The sequence below is a fragment of the Spea bombifrons genome, chromosome 6 (genome assembly GCF_027358695.1).
Source record: "Spea bombifrons isolate aSpeBom1 chromosome 6, aSpeBom1.2.pri, whole genome shotgun sequence".
NCBI lineage: Eukaryota > Metazoa > Chordata > Amphibia > Anura > Pelobatidae > Spea > Spea bombifrons.
In genome coordinates, this window is record NC_071092.1 from 8367958 (window position 1) to 8385266 (window position 17309).

The 17309-nt window shown below is 41.6% G+C and overlaps 3 protein-coding genes across 3 annotated transcripts; 2 read left to right on the forward strand and 1 right to left on the reverse strand.

The window, feature by feature from the left end:
• Positions 1–922: 922 nt before the first annotated feature.
• SEC13 (SEC13 homolog, nuclear pore and COPII coat complex component) lies at positions 923–5690 on the forward strand. The gene is made up of 9 exons (XM_053468843.1): positions 923–1066; positions 1723–1767; positions 2737–2852; positions 3080–3231; positions 3603–3736; positions 4105–4238; positions 4400–4520; positions 4613–4759; positions 5112–5690. Exons 1-9 carry the CDS (start codon positions 1064–1066, stop codon positions 5220–5222), a joined length of 963 nt encoding a protein of 320 aa, XP_053324818.1. The 5' UTR covers positions 923–1063; the 3' UTR covers positions 5223–5690.
• Positions 5691–9054: 3364 nt separating this feature from the next.
• On the forward strand, positions 9055–10409 carry LOC128500802 (ghrelin-like). Its single transcript, XM_053470074.1, has 4 exons — positions 9055–9204; positions 9528–9638; positions 9752–9863; positions 10253–10409. Exons 1-4 carry the CDS (start codon positions 9091–9093, stop codon positions 10273–10275), a joined length of 360 nt encoding a protein of 119 aa, XP_053326049.1. The 5' UTR covers positions 9055–9090; the 3' UTR covers positions 10276–10409.
• Positions 10410–10592: 183 nt separating this feature from the next.
• On the reverse strand, positions 10593–15360 carry TATDN2 (TatD DNase domain containing 2). The gene is made up of 6 exons (XM_053470073.1): positions 15020–15360; positions 14241–14672; positions 12729–13556; positions 12381–12508; positions 11355–11538; positions 10593–10985 (listed from the first exon to the last, which is right to left on the reverse strand). Exons 1-6 carry the CDS (start codon positions 15350–15352, stop codon positions 10845–10847), a joined length of 2046 nt encoding a protein of 681 aa, XP_053326048.1. The 5' UTR covers positions 15353–15360; the 3' UTR covers positions 10593–10844.
• Between the last annotated feature and the right edge of the window lie 1949 nt (positions 15361–17309).

The window sequence follows — 17309 nt, forward strand, 5'->3', positions numbered from 1 at the left end:
ACTTAAAGGCCAGCGGCCACCAGATGATGAATGGGTAGCCGCCAGCTGGATACACACAGCCACACCGCAGTGCAGCGGTGGGTATCCAGCCGACGGCAGCAAACCGAAGGACCCAGTCTGCTGCCGAAGCGGCAGAAAATGTAAGAATGCAACCCTGCCGGCCATCGGGGACCTGTGCCCAGTGTGCCCGATGCCCCGTCTGCATTATTCCAGGATACCAAACAAGCAGCCTTCCCAAATCTAGAGCCGCCAAACAGCAGGCAGTAATATTGGTGAGAATGTGCGTGTTTTCACCTATTTGGTAATGTCTTTACAGCCAGGGCATATAAATAATACAATCTGAAGTACAGGATATTCCAGCGCGTCCGATATAATCTCAAATGACTAGTTAATTGACAGCAAAACAATGTTTTGTTACTTTTTGACCTATATATATGAAGAATGTATTTATTTACACAGTTTTGTTTATAAACCCATTTCCTGGTCTATCTATACACATTATTGGGGCTTTTAGGGCTGTAGAACCCTGTGATCTCCTCATACTCAGCAAACATTCTGAGCTCCTAGAAAAGAGGGGCATCAAGGGAGGAAAAATGGGATTTGGGCCAAAAGAGGGGGTGTTCCTCCTATACAGGGAGGTACAATGAGGAAAGTGTTGCACAGGGGGGTTAATGGCCATTTTATGTCATTTATCCTGACATTCGTATTTCCAGTCTGCATTGGTTAGACGGCGCCCTGAATTAATTACTTTTAATAACACGCCATCTGCATTTTAATGACACATTGTACATAGTCTTCATTATCAGCCCGTAAAATGTATAATAAATCCAATAACACGGGCTGGGAGGAAACGGAACTGTTATTTCACCAGTAAAGCTTCCACCCGGACCGGAAGCAGTGCTGCACCACGGGAAGTGCTAGTTGCCGAGAACTTGTTGGAAGCAGCCGGGAGCTGCCACGTCTGAGACCCGTAGACGGGAGCGCCAGATCGGGCCTGCGGTGGGGCTGATTTGTGAAACGAGGACTTAAAGTGACAAGGAGAGCTGCAGCGAGATCCGCCATCATGGTAAATACCGCCGGACTCTCTCGATATTAAACTAGCCTTGTATATGGGAGTGACCGACTGAATGAGTGCGGGATCGGAACTACCAGGAGAGTGCTAGCCGGGGCAGTTCCCACCCCTCTGGTTTTAGGATTTGAGGCAACTGATGAATTATTTTCCTCCCCATCTTCTTTAGTTGTACTTGTGATTTCACATGTAGCCACTAGGGTGCCTGGGTAACAAGGCCTTTTACACAGACTGTAGATAAGTGGAACAGCCTCCCATCAGAGGTGGTAGAGGCTAATAAAGCAAGGGAATGTAAACATGCATGGGATAGACATAAGGCTGCAGAATCTAAGGGGAGACCAACAACTGATTAAGGACTGAGTCTTTACAGCAGGAATAATGGGCAGACAAGATGTGCTGAATGGGGCTTATCTGCCGTCACGTTTGATTCTATTTAAAGTAACCTTGCTTGGTGCGGGTCTTTATTGCGTTAAATATACAGCTATGGGCTTGCATTACCCATGGCGGACTAAGACTTGTTCATTGAGTTGTGTGTGTGTGTGTGTATATATATGTGTGTGTGTGCATATGCGCGTCAGACTCACAAGTTAATGTCAAAGTGCAAACTTTTTTTAAAAGTTCCTAGATAACTGGTTGTTCTCTCGTTATCGCAGGTTTCTGTAATAAACACCGTGGACACCTCCCACGAGGATATGATTGTAAGTGTTTAATTACCTTTCTCTCTTGGTTATTATTTACATATCACCGTTCATGCTTTCAGCTGCGATAGTAACACATTTTCCTTTTGCTTAAGGATAAGACTTTACAGTTAGTACATTCCGCGCATGCCTCTTGAGTAACGAGTGTTCAGGAAAAACTTCATGCGATTCTCATACTTTTTAGGTCTGTGTTAAAACTAAACTAAGGCGCAGGATAGCTCGGTGTGAACACAGCCGCGGTCAGAGTAAACACCGTTGAAAGCCTCATTGTGTATTTGTGTACCCGAGTGAACTTCCACCTTTATTGCAGCAAGTTTGTTCACACTCTCATATACGCAGCCGCTTAAAAGTTTGGGGTCCCTTAGTAATGTCCTTGTTTTCCATTAAAATAACAGGAAATGGATCAGAAATACAGCACAGACGGGGTTAATGTTGTAAATGACTATTGTAGCTGGAAAGGGCTGATTTTTAATGGAATCTCTTCATAGGAGTACCCTTTATCACTCCCATCACTACTGGGTTCCAAGGGCCCTTTATCACTCCCATCACTCCTGGGTTCCAATGGCCCTTTATCACTCCCATCACTCCTGGGTTCCAGTGGCACGTTGCATTCGTTAATCCAAGTTTAAGTTTAAAGGGCTAATTGTGGTAAATTATTTTATAATTATGTTACAGCCAGAAATCTCCTTGTTTTTCTATTATAACAGCTGAGTGACCCCAAACTTTTGAGCAGTAGTGTAAGTCAATGGGTATTAAACGTTGTCTGTAATCAGTGATTCTCAGAGCCGTTCTAAGGTTAAATGCTAAAACCTTACGAACAATTACAATACCCCGAAGTCTTAAAACGTGTATGCAACTAATTTATAAAATATAGCAGAGAGTCGGAAAATTGTAAAATCTGAACCCAAACTTTGTCTGAGTAGATCTTGTGGGTTGAATGCACTGAATATTCTCACATTCTGCCTGTAGCACGATGCTCAGATGGATTATTACGGCACCCGTCTGGCTACCTGCTCCTCTGACAGATCGGTGAAGATCTTTGATGTGAAGAATGGAGGCCAGATCCTGATTGCAGACCTGAGAGGGTGAGTGGGGGGCTCTGGGAGATCACGCGGAGCCCCCACAGTTACATGAAGCTACACAAGGCACTAACAGACGTTTAAATTCTGTGTTCTGTGAGTTACTGTAATAATTAGATTTTCATTTCATTTTCTCAACTCTGTAAATCAATGTACAATAGTGCTGAATTAACCCCTTCAAAGCATTTCAGCTTCCGTAACAGCCCGTCATTTTTGCATGTCCTCTATTTTAGGCACGAGGGTCCGGTATGGCAAGTGGCTTGGGCCCATCCGATGTATGGCAACATTCTAGCTTCTTGCTCTTATGACCGGAAGGTGCTGATCTGGAAGGAAGAAAATGGGACCTGGGAGAAGACCTACGAGTACACCGGCCATGACTCTTCGGGTAACTGACAGTGTTACAGATCAAATGCATCTAGTGGTTTGTGAAAAATAAACATGGGCAATACTCGTAAGGGTAACAAGTAAAAATATTAAACATTGCATTGCTCTATGTTGCAATAGTTCTTGCGCTGGAGATGCAGCAATTTAATAAAGTTTTAATAACGTTTCATATGCTTAGCGATACACCTAAACGATTCTGGATTATTGATCATAACAACTGTGTGTTTTCATTTTGTTCCTGGGTCGTTTTGCAGGGTTTGGCAGTGAATTCATTGTTTGGTGATTCTGTTCCCTGTGCGTTAAAGTTGTGTCGCTTTAACGATTCTCCAGCTCTTTGTAGCCGGTAACGTTGTCCGTTTCCTATCTGCACAGTAAACTCCGTGTGCTGGGCTCCCCATGAGTTCGGGCTGATGCTCGCCTGCGGCAGCTCAGATGGTGCCATTTCTCTTCTCACGTACACTGGAGACGGACCGTGGGAGGTGAAGAAGATCACAAATGCCCACACGGTAAGGCCTTCTGCTTTTGTGACTTTGGAAATTGAGATCTTTGTTAAGGGCAAGTATCTGATAAGTTTTTTAATATAGATTATTACTCTGATCTTATATGAACTGCCATGACGTAATTCATTGTGGTTTTAACAAACTCACTGGGTTAGTCATTAGGTTCGTCTTTATAGACTAAAATGTAGATTCCCCGGGTGGCAGACATCTAGTTTATGTATGTGAGGAGACTGTGATCAGTTTGATTCGGGGGTATGTACCACTTTTAAACTTGCCAAGTTAGAAGATTGAATATGTTATTGCCTCCCCATAATGTGACACATTTACAGTAGGTTTTCTTTCTTCCTCTAATTGTGTCCATCCTCTTTGTTCAGATTGGGTGTAATGCAGTGAGCTGGGCCCCTTCTGTGGTTCCTGGCAGCCTCATAGATCAACCATCTGGACAGAAACCCACTTACATTAAGAAATTTGTCTCTGGCGGATGTGACAATCTTGTGAAAATCTGGAGGTAAGACTGAAAACCAATTTAGAGAGTGACCAATAATGGGTATTGCTATCTACCTGACTGGTGCACACAGGCATCTCCTAACTCCAAGGGATTTCAATTTTCCATCATCACATAAGTACCAGACTTCATAGTCACAGTCACTGATATATTCTCTTATCCAGGGAAGAAGATGGCCAGTGGAAGGAGGATCAGAAGCTGGAAGCCCACAGCGACTGGGTGCGGGATGTGGCCTGGGCTCCCTCCATTGGTCTACCAACTAGCACCATAGCAAGTTGCTCTCAGGTATTGATGGAGCGAGTTACTTTCTTTTATGTCAGGAGTGATGACCGAAGGTCACGATCTCATGTATTTTGGCTTTGTTCTTTCCTTAATAGGACGGCAGAGTTTATATCTGGACGTGCGACGATCCTACAACCAACTGCTGGAACCCAAAGTTGCTGCACAAGTTCAACGACGTGGTTTGGCACGTGAGCTGGTCCATCACTGCAAACATCTTGGCTGTATCCGGTGGAGATAATAAGGTATGTTAAAGTATAAGCATGAGTTTTTCTATGACTTGTGAAATGCTCTGCAGAAGCTCTTGGTTCCACCACTTTGAAATAGCGGCATGTTTGCCAGTTCAGCAGACCCGTGTGCCGCTCGTGTGGACAGTCTAGCACCGTCATGGTTCAATCTGGGAACTGTTGTCACTGGGGGGGAAATGCCCTAGAAGTGTTCGGATGTGTGCCAACAAAAAACCTGGGTAGTGCTGTCAACAGTCGCTCATAAAGCAAACAAAAATCAGTAAAAGAATGCTAGTTTCCGAAATGCTTGAATTAAAAAAAATAAATAAAAAAGACATGGCTGCCTCTGTAACTTTTGTTCATGTTGCAGGTGACCCTGTGGAAGGAATCCGTGGATGGGCAGTGGGCTTGCATCAGCGACGTAAACAAGGGACAGGGAGCGGTGTCTGCTGTAACAGATGGACAACAAAACGAACAGTAATGAAAGCCCCATGAACTCTGATTTGGACTTACCCTGATGTCAAATTCATAATTCCAGTTCAAGTCCTAACTCCTTTCAAGTTGTTTCGGCACTGAAAGGGTGAATCCGCCAAGGACTATTTGCTCGTGATCGCTAGCGCATCCCGTTGTAACAGGGACCGCAACACATTCCCGTTTGTTGACACCGCTGGCAAGCTTGACAAACCATGCCGTGGCGTGTACTATCGCGGGGTTCCCTGTCTTCGAACAGTTTAGACAAATGGTTTACGATGTGTTTCTCACCCTTTACACGGAAGAGGGTTAAAGAACGGGGGAAACTTAAGATAATCGTGTATGCACCAAAAATATGCCAATTGTTATCTGGATTAAGTTTCTGCGTGTTAATTAGTTAATAAATTTAAAAGTAAATTAATCTGCCCCTGAATGTTTCACATTAAAGTAGAGATCCCAGATAATGAATCCCAACGCATTTCTTTTAGTATGGAATAGTATTTGTTGCCCTAATAACACACAAATCATTGCTCTTTAAGAAAAAAATCCATATTTTGGGGCGTAAGTCCTTTTTTTGTGTGCAATTACCGTATTAAACTTGAAAAGTTGAACTCTTTATTTTTTTTTAAATTTTACAATAGGTCTACTAAAGAACGTTTTAGCTTGCTTCTCTTCCCTGCAGCGTGTGTCAGTTGGGCCGTATTCATTGATCAATAAGGAAACTTTTCAGATATTGTTGCATGTTTCCTGCGTGTATATAATGGGCCATCGGGGGTCACGTATAAAGCAGTGTTTCTGGTGCAAAGTGAAATGTGTTCTTGCTATCAAAGCAACCTCTCGGATGGCCCGATGATTGAAGCATTCCATTGGCTGCTATTGTGATTGCTTTTAAAACTTTGCCCCAGAATCAAGTTTTATACATAACCCCCTATGCTGTTCATTAACCTTTTTCTTCATAGATGGTAATCTTTGTAAAAACCAATTGCAGTTTGGTTTCCGAGTCCTATCAGTAAGTAGCCAATGGCAGATATGCATACAAAGGGACTTTCAAAATCAACTGGCTTTGTAGATATTAACCCTATAATGGTATTCTCCTTGGACTCAATAAAAGTTTAAACTGAATTAATATTGCGTTCACATTCCAAGTCATATGAACTTCCTTACTCCATTACGATTGCAACCTGTATTAAACCTGCCCTGTTAAGGTACTGAATAAGTATGGCTGCTTGAATCATGTCTAGACATGGCGGATAATCCCTCTACATGTTGCTGTTAATTATGTGATCTCTGGCCTATACATTTCACTTTAGGAAGCCCTAAATATTTTTGATCCCTCCCTCGCAAATTGAAGACCGGTTTAGGAAAAGGAGGAGAGAAGCTAATGGAGCGCAGAACCTTTTGGCCCTTCGACATAGGTGCTGTTTGCAGCTACACCTTATCTGACCCCTGTCGTTACTCCGCTGTATTCAATAGTCCGACTTAGTTAAATAGTCTTACTGGTAAAAAGCAGGGTGAATCCATTTAAACCATTTCAATATAGTTATTTGTAGTTATTTACAATAAAAAGACAGCACTTTGTAACAATAAACAGAAATGCAAGCCGATAAAAATATGGTCAGTGGTCACATGTACACCAATGCATAATGGGGAATGAAATGACCCTATATGCACAGAACATTGCTTCTATGAAAAGCAGTTAAAGTGTTCAATAGAAGTCTGGAAAAAGTATGCAAAGTATGTAAGTGAATTGTTTATGTGACAAATGCAATTAATAAAACAAAGAGCCACTAAACATTTTTGTACATCTACTTCTTGAAAACAAGGTGAAAACTGCAAGAAACAATTTGACTCAAATTGGTATATGCGGTTTTCACCTTTTTTTTTTCAAAAATCTATGATGACTCGTTAGATGTTTTATCAATTGCATTTGTCACATAAAAAAAACCTCAAGCGATCTAAAAAGCACCAGTGCATACTTTAAATTACCATTAATTAACTCTGTCCCCAGTTTCCCATAGGCATCTTTGTCACTAAATAGCTTCCCATAGTCCCATGTTTAGTGACAAAGATGCCTATGGGAAACTGGGGACAGAATTTGCCTTTGCCCCCAGTCTCCCATAGCCATCTTTGCCTCCCACTGCCAAGCATGCCCCCAGTTACTTCAACTTACCTGACCGAAGACCCCGATGTGTCGGATTCCCGCTGCCAAACATCTGTGCAATGCAGACAACCCTGCTGCTGCTGCCGGCGGCTCCACCCACCCTCCTCACTGAATGGGGCTGGCACTGCCCACAAAGGTCATTGAACAGCGCTGGTGCCGCCCACGAAAGTTATTGAGCGGCGCCAGCTGACTCACTTCTATTTCGAATCGACAGGGGTGGCATTTTAAGAAGCTGGCCAGCACGACTCAGTGACCCTCGTGGGCGGTGCCAGCCCCGTTCAGTGAGGAGGGTGGGTGGAGCCGCCGGCAGCAGCGGGGTTGTCTGCATCGCACAGACGCCCAGCTGCTGCCGGAAAGGAGGATCCAAGTACCCTGCAGCGCCGCGGGGGATCTGGATCCTAAACCCAATTATAGGCTGCACAACCACTTTAAGTGGGGGGAAAGTGCTGCCTATAATAGGTTAAAAATGATTGGCTTGCGTGAACCGATCATTTTTTAAGAAACTGTTCGTGCAAACTGGCTGAATCCCACCACTGGATACAGTATATATGTTATGGTGTACAGACGCCACATGAGAGCAATTTGCACACCGCTGTTAAGTAATGTAGACTACTAGAACCCTGAACAGATGTGGGTTAGGTTTCTGCTGCCAGCAAAAAAAAAAAAATAAAGATATAAAAAGAAATATGTGTGCACAGCATAGAACGACCTCTTGGCTGTCCTGTCTTATCACTAAATAAGCACGGAAGTTATTTAACATTAATACAAGCGGTATTTACATGATAGTAATGACAAGGTAACCACGTCGCGGGGTCACAGACACAAAAAAGCCATTCCGGTGTTGTGTACGTTCAACAAAAGACCAAGAGAAGAAGTTTATACTTTACATTTTGTAACAGGTATATGTTTCTTAGGAGATGAACGACATTTAAAAGGAATTCCAATCCTGTATTGTCATTACTCAATAACGAACATTGTTTGGATCTCCTATAAATATGGCAAGAAGTCCCATGTGTTTATTACACTCGCTGAATCGTGTGAGCGCCAAAGGTAAGTCATATTCGTGATTGTGTTATAATTGTGTGTTTATGTCTCGGCAAGGATACATATAACCTGACCAGTTAGAAGAAATATCTATCTACACTGATGCTTTCGTAAACTAGGACTATCACAATGTTCAGAAACTTTAGGATGGAAGCATCAAAAAAAGGTTAGACTGCAACTCTGGTAACCCTCAGCCAGCTTAAATTTTAATGAAATGGGGTCTGGAAAGGTAAACGGCAGATACAGATTAACATAGATAAATCTAAGGTTACGCATTTGGCTAATAAAACAATAAATATAAAACGAACAGGAGTATATTATGGAAAAACATAACAGGAATGACGATTTAGGAGTACTTGAATTAAATAGAGAAAAAAATAGGGGGAATTGGAAGCCATATTTTTAAAATAAGCAACAAATAGTTTTTCTAGGAAAAAGTCTGACTTATTTTGGTGTCAATAGGACCAATTGTTGCCTGTGGACATTTTTTTCTGGATATAAAAATAATTTTCAAAGGTTGTGTGTACGTACGCCGGCTTTGAAACCAATGGGATACATGTCGGTTTTTGGCGGATTATTTTCCTCTGATGTTACATGCTATACTCTGCTGGTCTGTGTTTTCTAATCTTTCAGTTTCCAGACAAACACTGATTTAGCAGTAAAAGATCTAAAGATGCTGACCCCCCGAGTCACTATTTGCGGGATAGTCCTGTTCTGTCTTCTCTGTACGGACGACGCTCAGGCCGGATCAAGCTTTCTGAGCCCTGCAGATATGCAGAAGTACTCGGTAAAATCCCTCATGTTCTAAAATATGTTTCCTCAGTCTTGTTAATGTTGTGTTGCTAAATAGACGAGCCACAAAACCTTGAAGACAACCTATTGCCTTCATCTCTTGACTGGATGATGTTGCCGGCAGAACACGTGGCTCCTGTTTTATCAGCTCCTATTTATTTAATCTAATAAATTTAATCTTAGAAAATATTCCTCACATCTGATAAAGTAGTTTATAAATAATTGATAATTCGTGATTTTATACTAATGTAATGCTGCTTTACATTGAATATTAATAATAATCAGGAATTAACTGAAGGGTATCATCTCTGGTTTCAGGGCAAGAGGCCACCTAAGAAGTTGGTCCATAACAACGTGCGCCGCAGGGAGGCTGAGGACCTGTGGGAAGGTCCTGTGGATCAGCTGACCGAGGAAAACATGGAGATTGGGGTTTGTAGCTCGTTTAGTCCAAGATGAAATAGAGAGCCCTGTTTTGCTGAGCAGCCACAGCTTTCATCCATAAACACGGCATTTATCTTATATTCTGCCTTTTTCATTTTCAGTTTAAATTCCCTCTGGATATTAACATGAAAATGACAAGGGAACAGTTCCAGCAGCAGAAGGCTGCTATCCAAGAGATACTCTTTGGGTTCCTATCTCTGAGTTCATCTCAGGGTAAGTAGATATGCATTGTTCAGGCTTCAGTATTACTAACAGCAATATGATCCCATTTCCTAAAAATATGGGCTCATCACTGCTCCTCTTAATGAACTGTTAGCACAGAGAAGCTTCTGTGTGTCTGGGGGCTGCTATCCTTGGTGGTCTACTAAAGGATCATGGAGACTTGGCCCATTTTCTTTCTTTATATAAGACTAGCAAAAGGGGGTTACCAAAGATTTAGTTCAGCAAACGGGTTAAAGTCATTGACTGCATGCTGTTCTAAATTACAAAACTGGCAATCAGATCCAGACACTTTCATATGAAAGCACTGCAGCCAGCAGATGGGGTGGAAGGGGTTAAGATTGGAATTTTCCTGGAATTACAATTCATCTGGTTTATTTTAGATTCACAAGAAGAAAATGAATAATCGGAGTGACAACGAATCATCAAAATCTGGCTGTCCCTTTCCTCACATAGCTTGAAGGTCTTTTTATTCCTGCAATACTCCCCTTTTACACATTTAACTGTAAGTTAAGAAATAAACCAAATGTCTAAAGGCAAGACTGTGTCTCCTTGTAAATGATTTGCACCTCAAAACGGCACCCCTAATATTCTCCCAATATCGGTGGTTGATGTATAAAATAACTAGGTTATTGCCCCAGAATAAATAGTCTTGGGTCGGGATGGTCTGATTGAGAGGGCAGATGTATTTCCCACGATGCATTCAAATTAAACAGAAGCTGGTGTTTTTTTACTTGCTTGTATTATTGTAATATAAAACCAAACATAAAACAGAAATTCAATTTAAACACAGAACTTCCAGATATAAAATTGTTTTAGAAAACAAAAAGCTAACAGCCATGAATCTGGATAAGAAAACAAATAACATTTATAAACATATATTATATCGAGTCTCTTTTGAAAACAAGATGACGTTTTTTTAGCGGACAGGAAAACGGAAATATCTTTTAGAACAAAACTCAGAGATCAAAGCGCTTATAGATTATAAAGCTGGTTGGTGTTTTTGCGCAATGTCGCCAGAACGGTTTTCACAGGTATACTCCTCAGTCTAGCGATCTCCTGGACTGTGTACAAAGCATGTCCGGGGTGTGCAAATTTACACAGATTTCTGGGGGCCTGATGGAAAAATATATAAAAAAAAAACACTTAATTCATATAGGTGGGATGACTTAATACTATTTTCATCTTCTATCAGTTTTTTGTTGGTTTGATTATGTCACCTATAAGCTAGCGAAGCTTTGTGACTTGTTCTATAAACCTTGATTGAGTTGATCAGTCATATGCTTTTTGGATCATTTATAGAAGGTCAGTTAGAAAAAGGTGCCCTATTTTGGTGCTGTTCAGGGGAAAATTCAGCTCTCTGCTCCATTTGAACCTGACATAGTTTGGTAAGGTAGGTTACTTTGTTTTTGGAGCATAATTCTACAAATCAGCCCATCAATAAAGCTACAAAATACTATCTTCAAATCGATGCGTTGACAGTACCTGTTTCGGCAAGAAGAAAGGGGCGTCCGTTTCGACAATCAGCCTCTCCAAGGGGATAAGTGCCATCGCAGTTTGTGCCTCCCGGGCAGAGGGGTACGTCAAAAGGGCGGTGAAGCCTACAGCCATGTTTGGGAACTCTGTGAGAAAAGGCTCAATATCTCTGTAATTGCCAGTAAAACAGTGCCTAGGAGCAGAAAAGCAAAATATCAGACAATTAGCCTGTTTATATAGTTTCTAACAGCATTTTAAATTAGACATAACCCAGGGAATTATCACTGCTATCTCGCACCTAGACAACAAGATAAAGAATAAGAGGAGAGAGTTTGGTTAAATGTCTGTGATGGCTTGAGACCCTCAGGGGTGTCCGCAAACAGCTCAGAGGGGCAGCCCAGCACTGCCCCATTAAATACTCAAAGGTGGGTCCTTTCCGGACAACAACTGTTTGTTGTTGCAAAAAATAGCAGCTTTGCTGCCTCTACATCTGGAACATGATAAAGAAGACTGTATTCAATAACTGAATTGATTATTCAACGTGATCAACACGACTAAAAAATTGCATTATACAAAAAGTAAAGGGGTAGAAAAAGAGGGAATGTATGTACTTAAGATGTATTTTGCTCACTAGTTTCAGAAATAATTGTATGTCTTGAGCCAGGCTACAATATATCAATGAATTATAAAGAAGTTACAGAGATATCAATCCCACGACCTCATATCTGCATTAACTTTATTCTATTTTTTTGTTGCGCCATGCATACTAAGAACGAGAAAATACAAAGAACGAGAACGAAAAATTAAAAGCAACACATTAAAAAAATTCTTGAAATATTATTTAATTCTAAAAAAGATTTGAAAGAACTCCTAAAACCTTCAAAGCAAAAGATGTAGCTTTTTTATTCTGTGACATGCTTCAACTTAATAGAAATAATTTTTACCAACTCTCTAGCAAAAAAAACACACTGCGGGTGAAACAAAAGGTAAAAACGAACACAAAAATTATAGAGGGGGAAAAAAAGCACATCTCACCGATGTATTTTGTAATCACTGGGGACCTGCCTCTTCATAATACTCATTAAGTCTTCATCTGCACCGCGACAGTGAATAACCAGAGGTTTCCCCAGCGATACCGCCAGCTTCAGCTGATCTTCAAAAACCTACAAAGAACCACCACCGTTAGACAAATGTAATATAGAACTTAATTAAATAGGTAAATTCACTGGTTAATATCGCTCCAGAGATTTTACATGTTACTTAATTACGCTTACCTGTCAATTTTAACCCCTTCAGCTGCATTTTGTAGCACCGGGGCTTGATCCCTTTAATAATATGCAAATTCTTATCAGACACACAAACATCAAGACCCTAACTTCTTACCTTGTGCTGCACTGGGATTTTGGTAGAACATTTATGGGAATAATCCAGCCCCATCTCACCGTATGCAATAGCTTTGGGGTGCCTAAGAGCCTTTAATATCTCTTCTTGCTTTTGACATGTAAAATACTGTGCAAAATGGGGATGGCAACCAAACGCTCCCCACACCATGTCCTCTCCCAGCAACTGCTGCCACTGAAGGTCACCGAGGGTGTCAGGGTTGCAAAAATCTGCAATGCAGCCTTGAAACTCTTTAGGGAAAGAGATACTGTGGTTTCTCCTGAACTCTGCAAAGGAGCCTCTGAATGCCATTTTGGAAAAGAGCATATCCAAATGGCAATGTGTGTCTATGAATCCATCCTCTAAGAATTTGGGAGTCGGAGAAGAGCCTGAAAATGCAGAAGTATCCGACTTTCTTCCTTCGATCCTAATTGTGTTGTTGTATATCTCTGAGGAGTCGAATGAGTTAGACCTTTCGAAGCATCTTTCTACGGCACCCTCGCTGTCACTTGACCCGCTGGGAAAGGCATTTTCTGCCCAGTTTACAGAATGTTCTGAGATATGGCTGGTCTCTTCTTGCTGCCATAAGTTCTGCTGTGTACATGAACTATACTCAGAATTACTGAGCCACTGACCCGTGTAATTACGCCATGGGCTCTTGTACAGGTGAGGTGGGTACATAACATAACCACAAGATGTTCCGCAAGAGTCTTCTGGTGTGATGCAGCATGAGAGAGCCTCGTCTTCTTGGGAAAATTTGATCAAAGAACTGACATCCTCTACGTCGGAGAAGTCACTTCCAATGGATGGATCCTTCTCCAAAACATCTCCCTTGACAAAAAGGACAGAAGAATACAGTTAAAATTGATGAAAAATACAATTTCTTTATCTTCCGTATACACACAACAGAAAAATATATCACTTAATTCATATGGGACTCTTGCAGTAAAGTATAATAAAATTGCCAGCAATCATCCCATACGGTCTGATGAGTTTGAATACCACATTGGGTCAAAATACAGTTTAGCAAATACCTAATGTGATATTTCTTTACTATTTTACCTGAGAATGATCACACTTAGAGTGTACAAGGACTGCCTTAGTCATAGACCCTATAGTTCACAATCTGGTGTACAAAGATCATCCAGAAAGGTGGACTTTAAAACCATGTGATTAATCCCTCTAAGCAAAATTAGGTTTTGAGGTTGGATCCAATCTTTTATTTGTTGAATAAGAATTCTACCAATTAGTGCAGATTTCAAGTCAAAATGATGCCAATTTACCTCATTGGTTAAATTAAAATTGACTTTTCTAAACCTCCTGTTCATAGTAAAATTATGAAACTCGTTTAATGGAATTACCAAATAAAATTACAAAAAAATAAATAAAAAAAAATTTCATCAACAGAGGGAGGGCTCATAAGCACCTCTTTCAGCACAGAGACCCCTTTGTGCCACCTTCTAATTTAGCAGACATCAAATCCTCACCTATCCTGCGCAGTATGCCAGAGCTTACCTTATCTAGGTCTGTTTCAGATTCATCCTCATATATAAACACAAGTCTACGATCTTCCCTAAGGGTATGAGCTTCATCCTGCGTGTCCGAGGCAGCGTGGCTACGGTCTGGAAACCCCTCCGTGTTATTGTTCTCCACACTACTTTCCAGAACCTGCTTGTATCTCTCTGTGTTATTGTGCTCTGTGACACCTGGGACAGCAGCCGGCTCATCCAAGCTGTAAATATCGGATTCCTGGTCATGTTCTACTTCAGAGGAACTCTCGGGATCTTTGCTTGGAGTTAGTTTGGTTCTGATGGGATTCCCAATGATATCATGGAACGCCCTCTTGAAAAGCATCGAGGGATCGTGTGCTCTGGGCTTCCGGTCACTCCGCGCATCCTTGGGTACTCTTGGCCTGTATTCATCACACTGTTCTGGCACATGTGTACTCTGAAAACCAGACAGACTTTTTATTTCATTTATCAAACATGTACGTATCTATGCATGTCTTATTCATCTGGATCAGATTAGATTCACCCTGATTAAACAGATAGTTAATGTGTATCACAAAATCATTTTAGAAGTATTTTTAATTTACTAAAAGCTACAGCTAAACCTCATCACACGCACTGTGCTTCCAAATACACGACACAGAAATCAGTGATGAATATAGGACTTGCGTATCACCGAGGTATTTGTACAGCTGTAAGGTCAGACATTATCTGAACACCTTTTCTAAACAATGTCCATAATTGCTGCTTCTATTAGAAACACACACAACTAGTCGATGTACATACCTTACGTCGTGAAGATTCCGATTGCCTAGTAAACAAGTCGGAACTACAAGAAGATTCACTTCTATGTCTTCTGCCCTTTGTAGGAACACAGTCGTAGCCGTCGTCTCCGATGTTAGAAGTCCTGGTATACCGGCGTTCTTTGGTTGGCGTCTCATCAGGATACAGGGTTACATGTCTGTTCAGATTTAGGTTAGAACATTCAGATTCCTGGGCAGCGGTCTCGCCGATCCTTCTAGGGAGCTTGGTCTCATTGCCTTTCAGAAATTTGTTTGGCGACATCTCTCCTGGACTTGACCATTTATGCTTCTGAGATCCACTACCACGTGCTGCCATTGTGACTTGAGAAAGAAGAAGATTCATACAAGACATGAGAATAATGAAACGTCGCCATAACGTGTGTTTTTACACCGTATACTATTTGCTGTTTCTTTTAACTTTATCCAGGGTCTTATATCAGATACACTAGTAGCACAGCGGATGCGCATAACGAGAGAATCAATCCAAACCGGGGCTTTAAATAACGTCTGTAAGATTAAGATTTTATCAGAGACCAGAGACATGAATTCTGAAGCTTACAAGAAACACAAAAAGCCTAAAAATAGGTTATATATAAAAATATATTAATTTCCCTCAATATTATGTGATTTGAGTTGCTCCTTGTAAAATATAACATATTATATATAATTACTTAAATAAAATATTTTTTTTTTCTACAGATATGAGTACGCGCCTATCTTATTATTTATTTGCATTACCGGTCATTGGAAGCCCCCAGGTAAATACTTTCGGGGTGAATTAGCATTGGGATTATATCACACGTGTGCACATATACATGCACATATACACACGGAATTTACCGTATTCTATTCCTGTACAGTTGTGGGTTTAGACACATCTTTTATCTTAGGAAACACTTTGCCGGCAGATAAGATCTGTGGGGGGGGGGGTCGTTTGTGTGTGTGTGATTTGTGCAGTATAATATCACACATGTAATAACTAAAAAGTTATTTAGGTTTTCCCTCCAGCAGTTTAATATTCAGAGGAGGATTTCATGAGTAAATGATATGACAGATAACATGCTTTAAAGTATAACACACTGCCAGTATTCCTGGCGTCACACATATACACTCAGGGGCTGGGAGGTAACACAATTATTACATCATCGTACAATAATTACAGGAGGTAATCAAATTGGTATAATTAGCACCTCCCTATAGGACCGGTATTCAGGTAGATTAAATTCTCGGTAAGCAGAGCCCTAAGGCACGTTTAAGAGCCGTGTCAGCAGGCGGGATTTTTAACCAACCTGCATAACACGCGAGACTCAGCCGGACCTTCCATTTAACGTTTTAAAACACACAAGAAGCTGCAGCTTAACTGCCCCTGACAGACCCTACGAGGCTTCCTGGCATGGGAGGGGGCAGTTGATCCGCTATTTTAGCTCCCTCAGGGAATTGCGTTACTTCCACCTCCTACCATCTCCTCAATTCCATTATCGCAAGACTCGACTTCCGCACTGACGGTCGCAGAGTTCTCTGATTGGTCATCTAGCAGCGCGGCCCCACCCACAGGACAAGCGTTGATTACATAAACAAAGAGCCAATCAAAAAACGGAAGCACGCGACGCACGTGTCCAAAGCGCGCTGTGGTTGGCAGGGGAGTCACTGGGATGACGTAAAGAGATGGTCATGTGAACATGTGTTATAAGTAGGACTAACAAAAAAGGGGTTGTGATGTAATATGAAAGGGCTGTAAAGTTATTAGGCTGGAGCTGTGTAGGACCAATGCCAGTTTATAAGCATACCTACCAAATGTCTCTCTTTGGAAACCAAGTCTATCCATTTCTCCTTCCTCCACTGATGCCCCCCCCTTTTTAGGAGCTCACAATGTTTGCTGGTTTGAGGGGATCAAAGTGTTTTACAGCACTCAAATTCACAATAATGTGTAAAGAAACAGCAGGAGATCTGTTTATACCTAAAAAGCCTAAATCACATGTTTCAAATCTGATAAAGATCGGATAAAGATCCTGCTGACATTGCGAAGCGTGACGTCAGCATACCTGGGAGCTCTCCGGGTTTGACCCAAATCCTCCGGGTCGCGGGAGCGGGGTTATGACACGCCCTGCTCCCCGCCCATTTTTAAATTCATTTAAATGGGGGTGTTTCCCACAATGTCAGTGGGAACGCCCACTGATGGCAGCGGGAACGCCCACTGACGTCAATGGGCGGTCCGGGCCCCATCCCGCAAGGGAAGTCTCTGGGTAGCCGGAGCTCAGAAGTTCCCAGGTATG

What these genes read in the sequence shown, in the direction of transcription:
- SEC13 (XM_053468843.1), top strand. An exon ending in CCATAGCAAGTTGCTCTCAG is followed by an intron (nt 4,521 to 4,612) that starts GTATTGATGGAG and finishes TTTCCTTAATAG; the next exon opens with GACGGCAGAGTTTATATCTG. An exon ending in TATCCGGTGGAGATAATAAG is followed by an intron (nt 4,760 to 5,111) that starts GTATGTTAAAGT and finishes TTCATGTTGCAG; the next exon opens with GTGACCCTGTGGAAGGAATC.
- LOC128500802 (XM_053470074.1), top strand. Translation starts at nt 9,091, where the DNA reads ATGCTGACCCCCCGAGTCACTATTTGCGGGATAGTCCTGTTCTGTCTT. An exon ending in CAGATATGCAGAAGTACTCG is followed by an intron (nt 9,205 to 9,527) that starts GTAAAATCCCTC and finishes CTCTGGTTTCAG; the next exon opens with GGCAAGAGGCCACCTAAGAA. An exon ending in ATCTCTGAGTTCATCTCAGG is followed by an intron (nt 9,864 to 10,252) that starts GTAAGTAGATAT and finishes GGTTTATTTTAG; the next exon opens with ATTCACAAGAAGAAAATGAA.
- TATDN2 (XM_053470073.1), bottom strand. Translation starts at nt 15,352, where the DNA reads ATGGCAGCACGTGGTAGTGGATCTCAGAAGCATAAATGGTCAAGTCCA. An exon ending in AAATCCCAGTGCAGCACAAG is followed by an intron (nt 12,509 to 12,728) that starts GTAAGAAGTTAG and finishes GGTTCTTTGTAG; the next exon opens with GTTTTTGAAGATCAGCTGAA. An exon ending in AGTGATTACAAAATACATCG is followed by an intron (nt 11,539 to 12,380) that starts GTGAGATGTGCT and finishes TTCTGCTCCTAG; the next exon opens with GCACTGTTTTACTGGCAATT.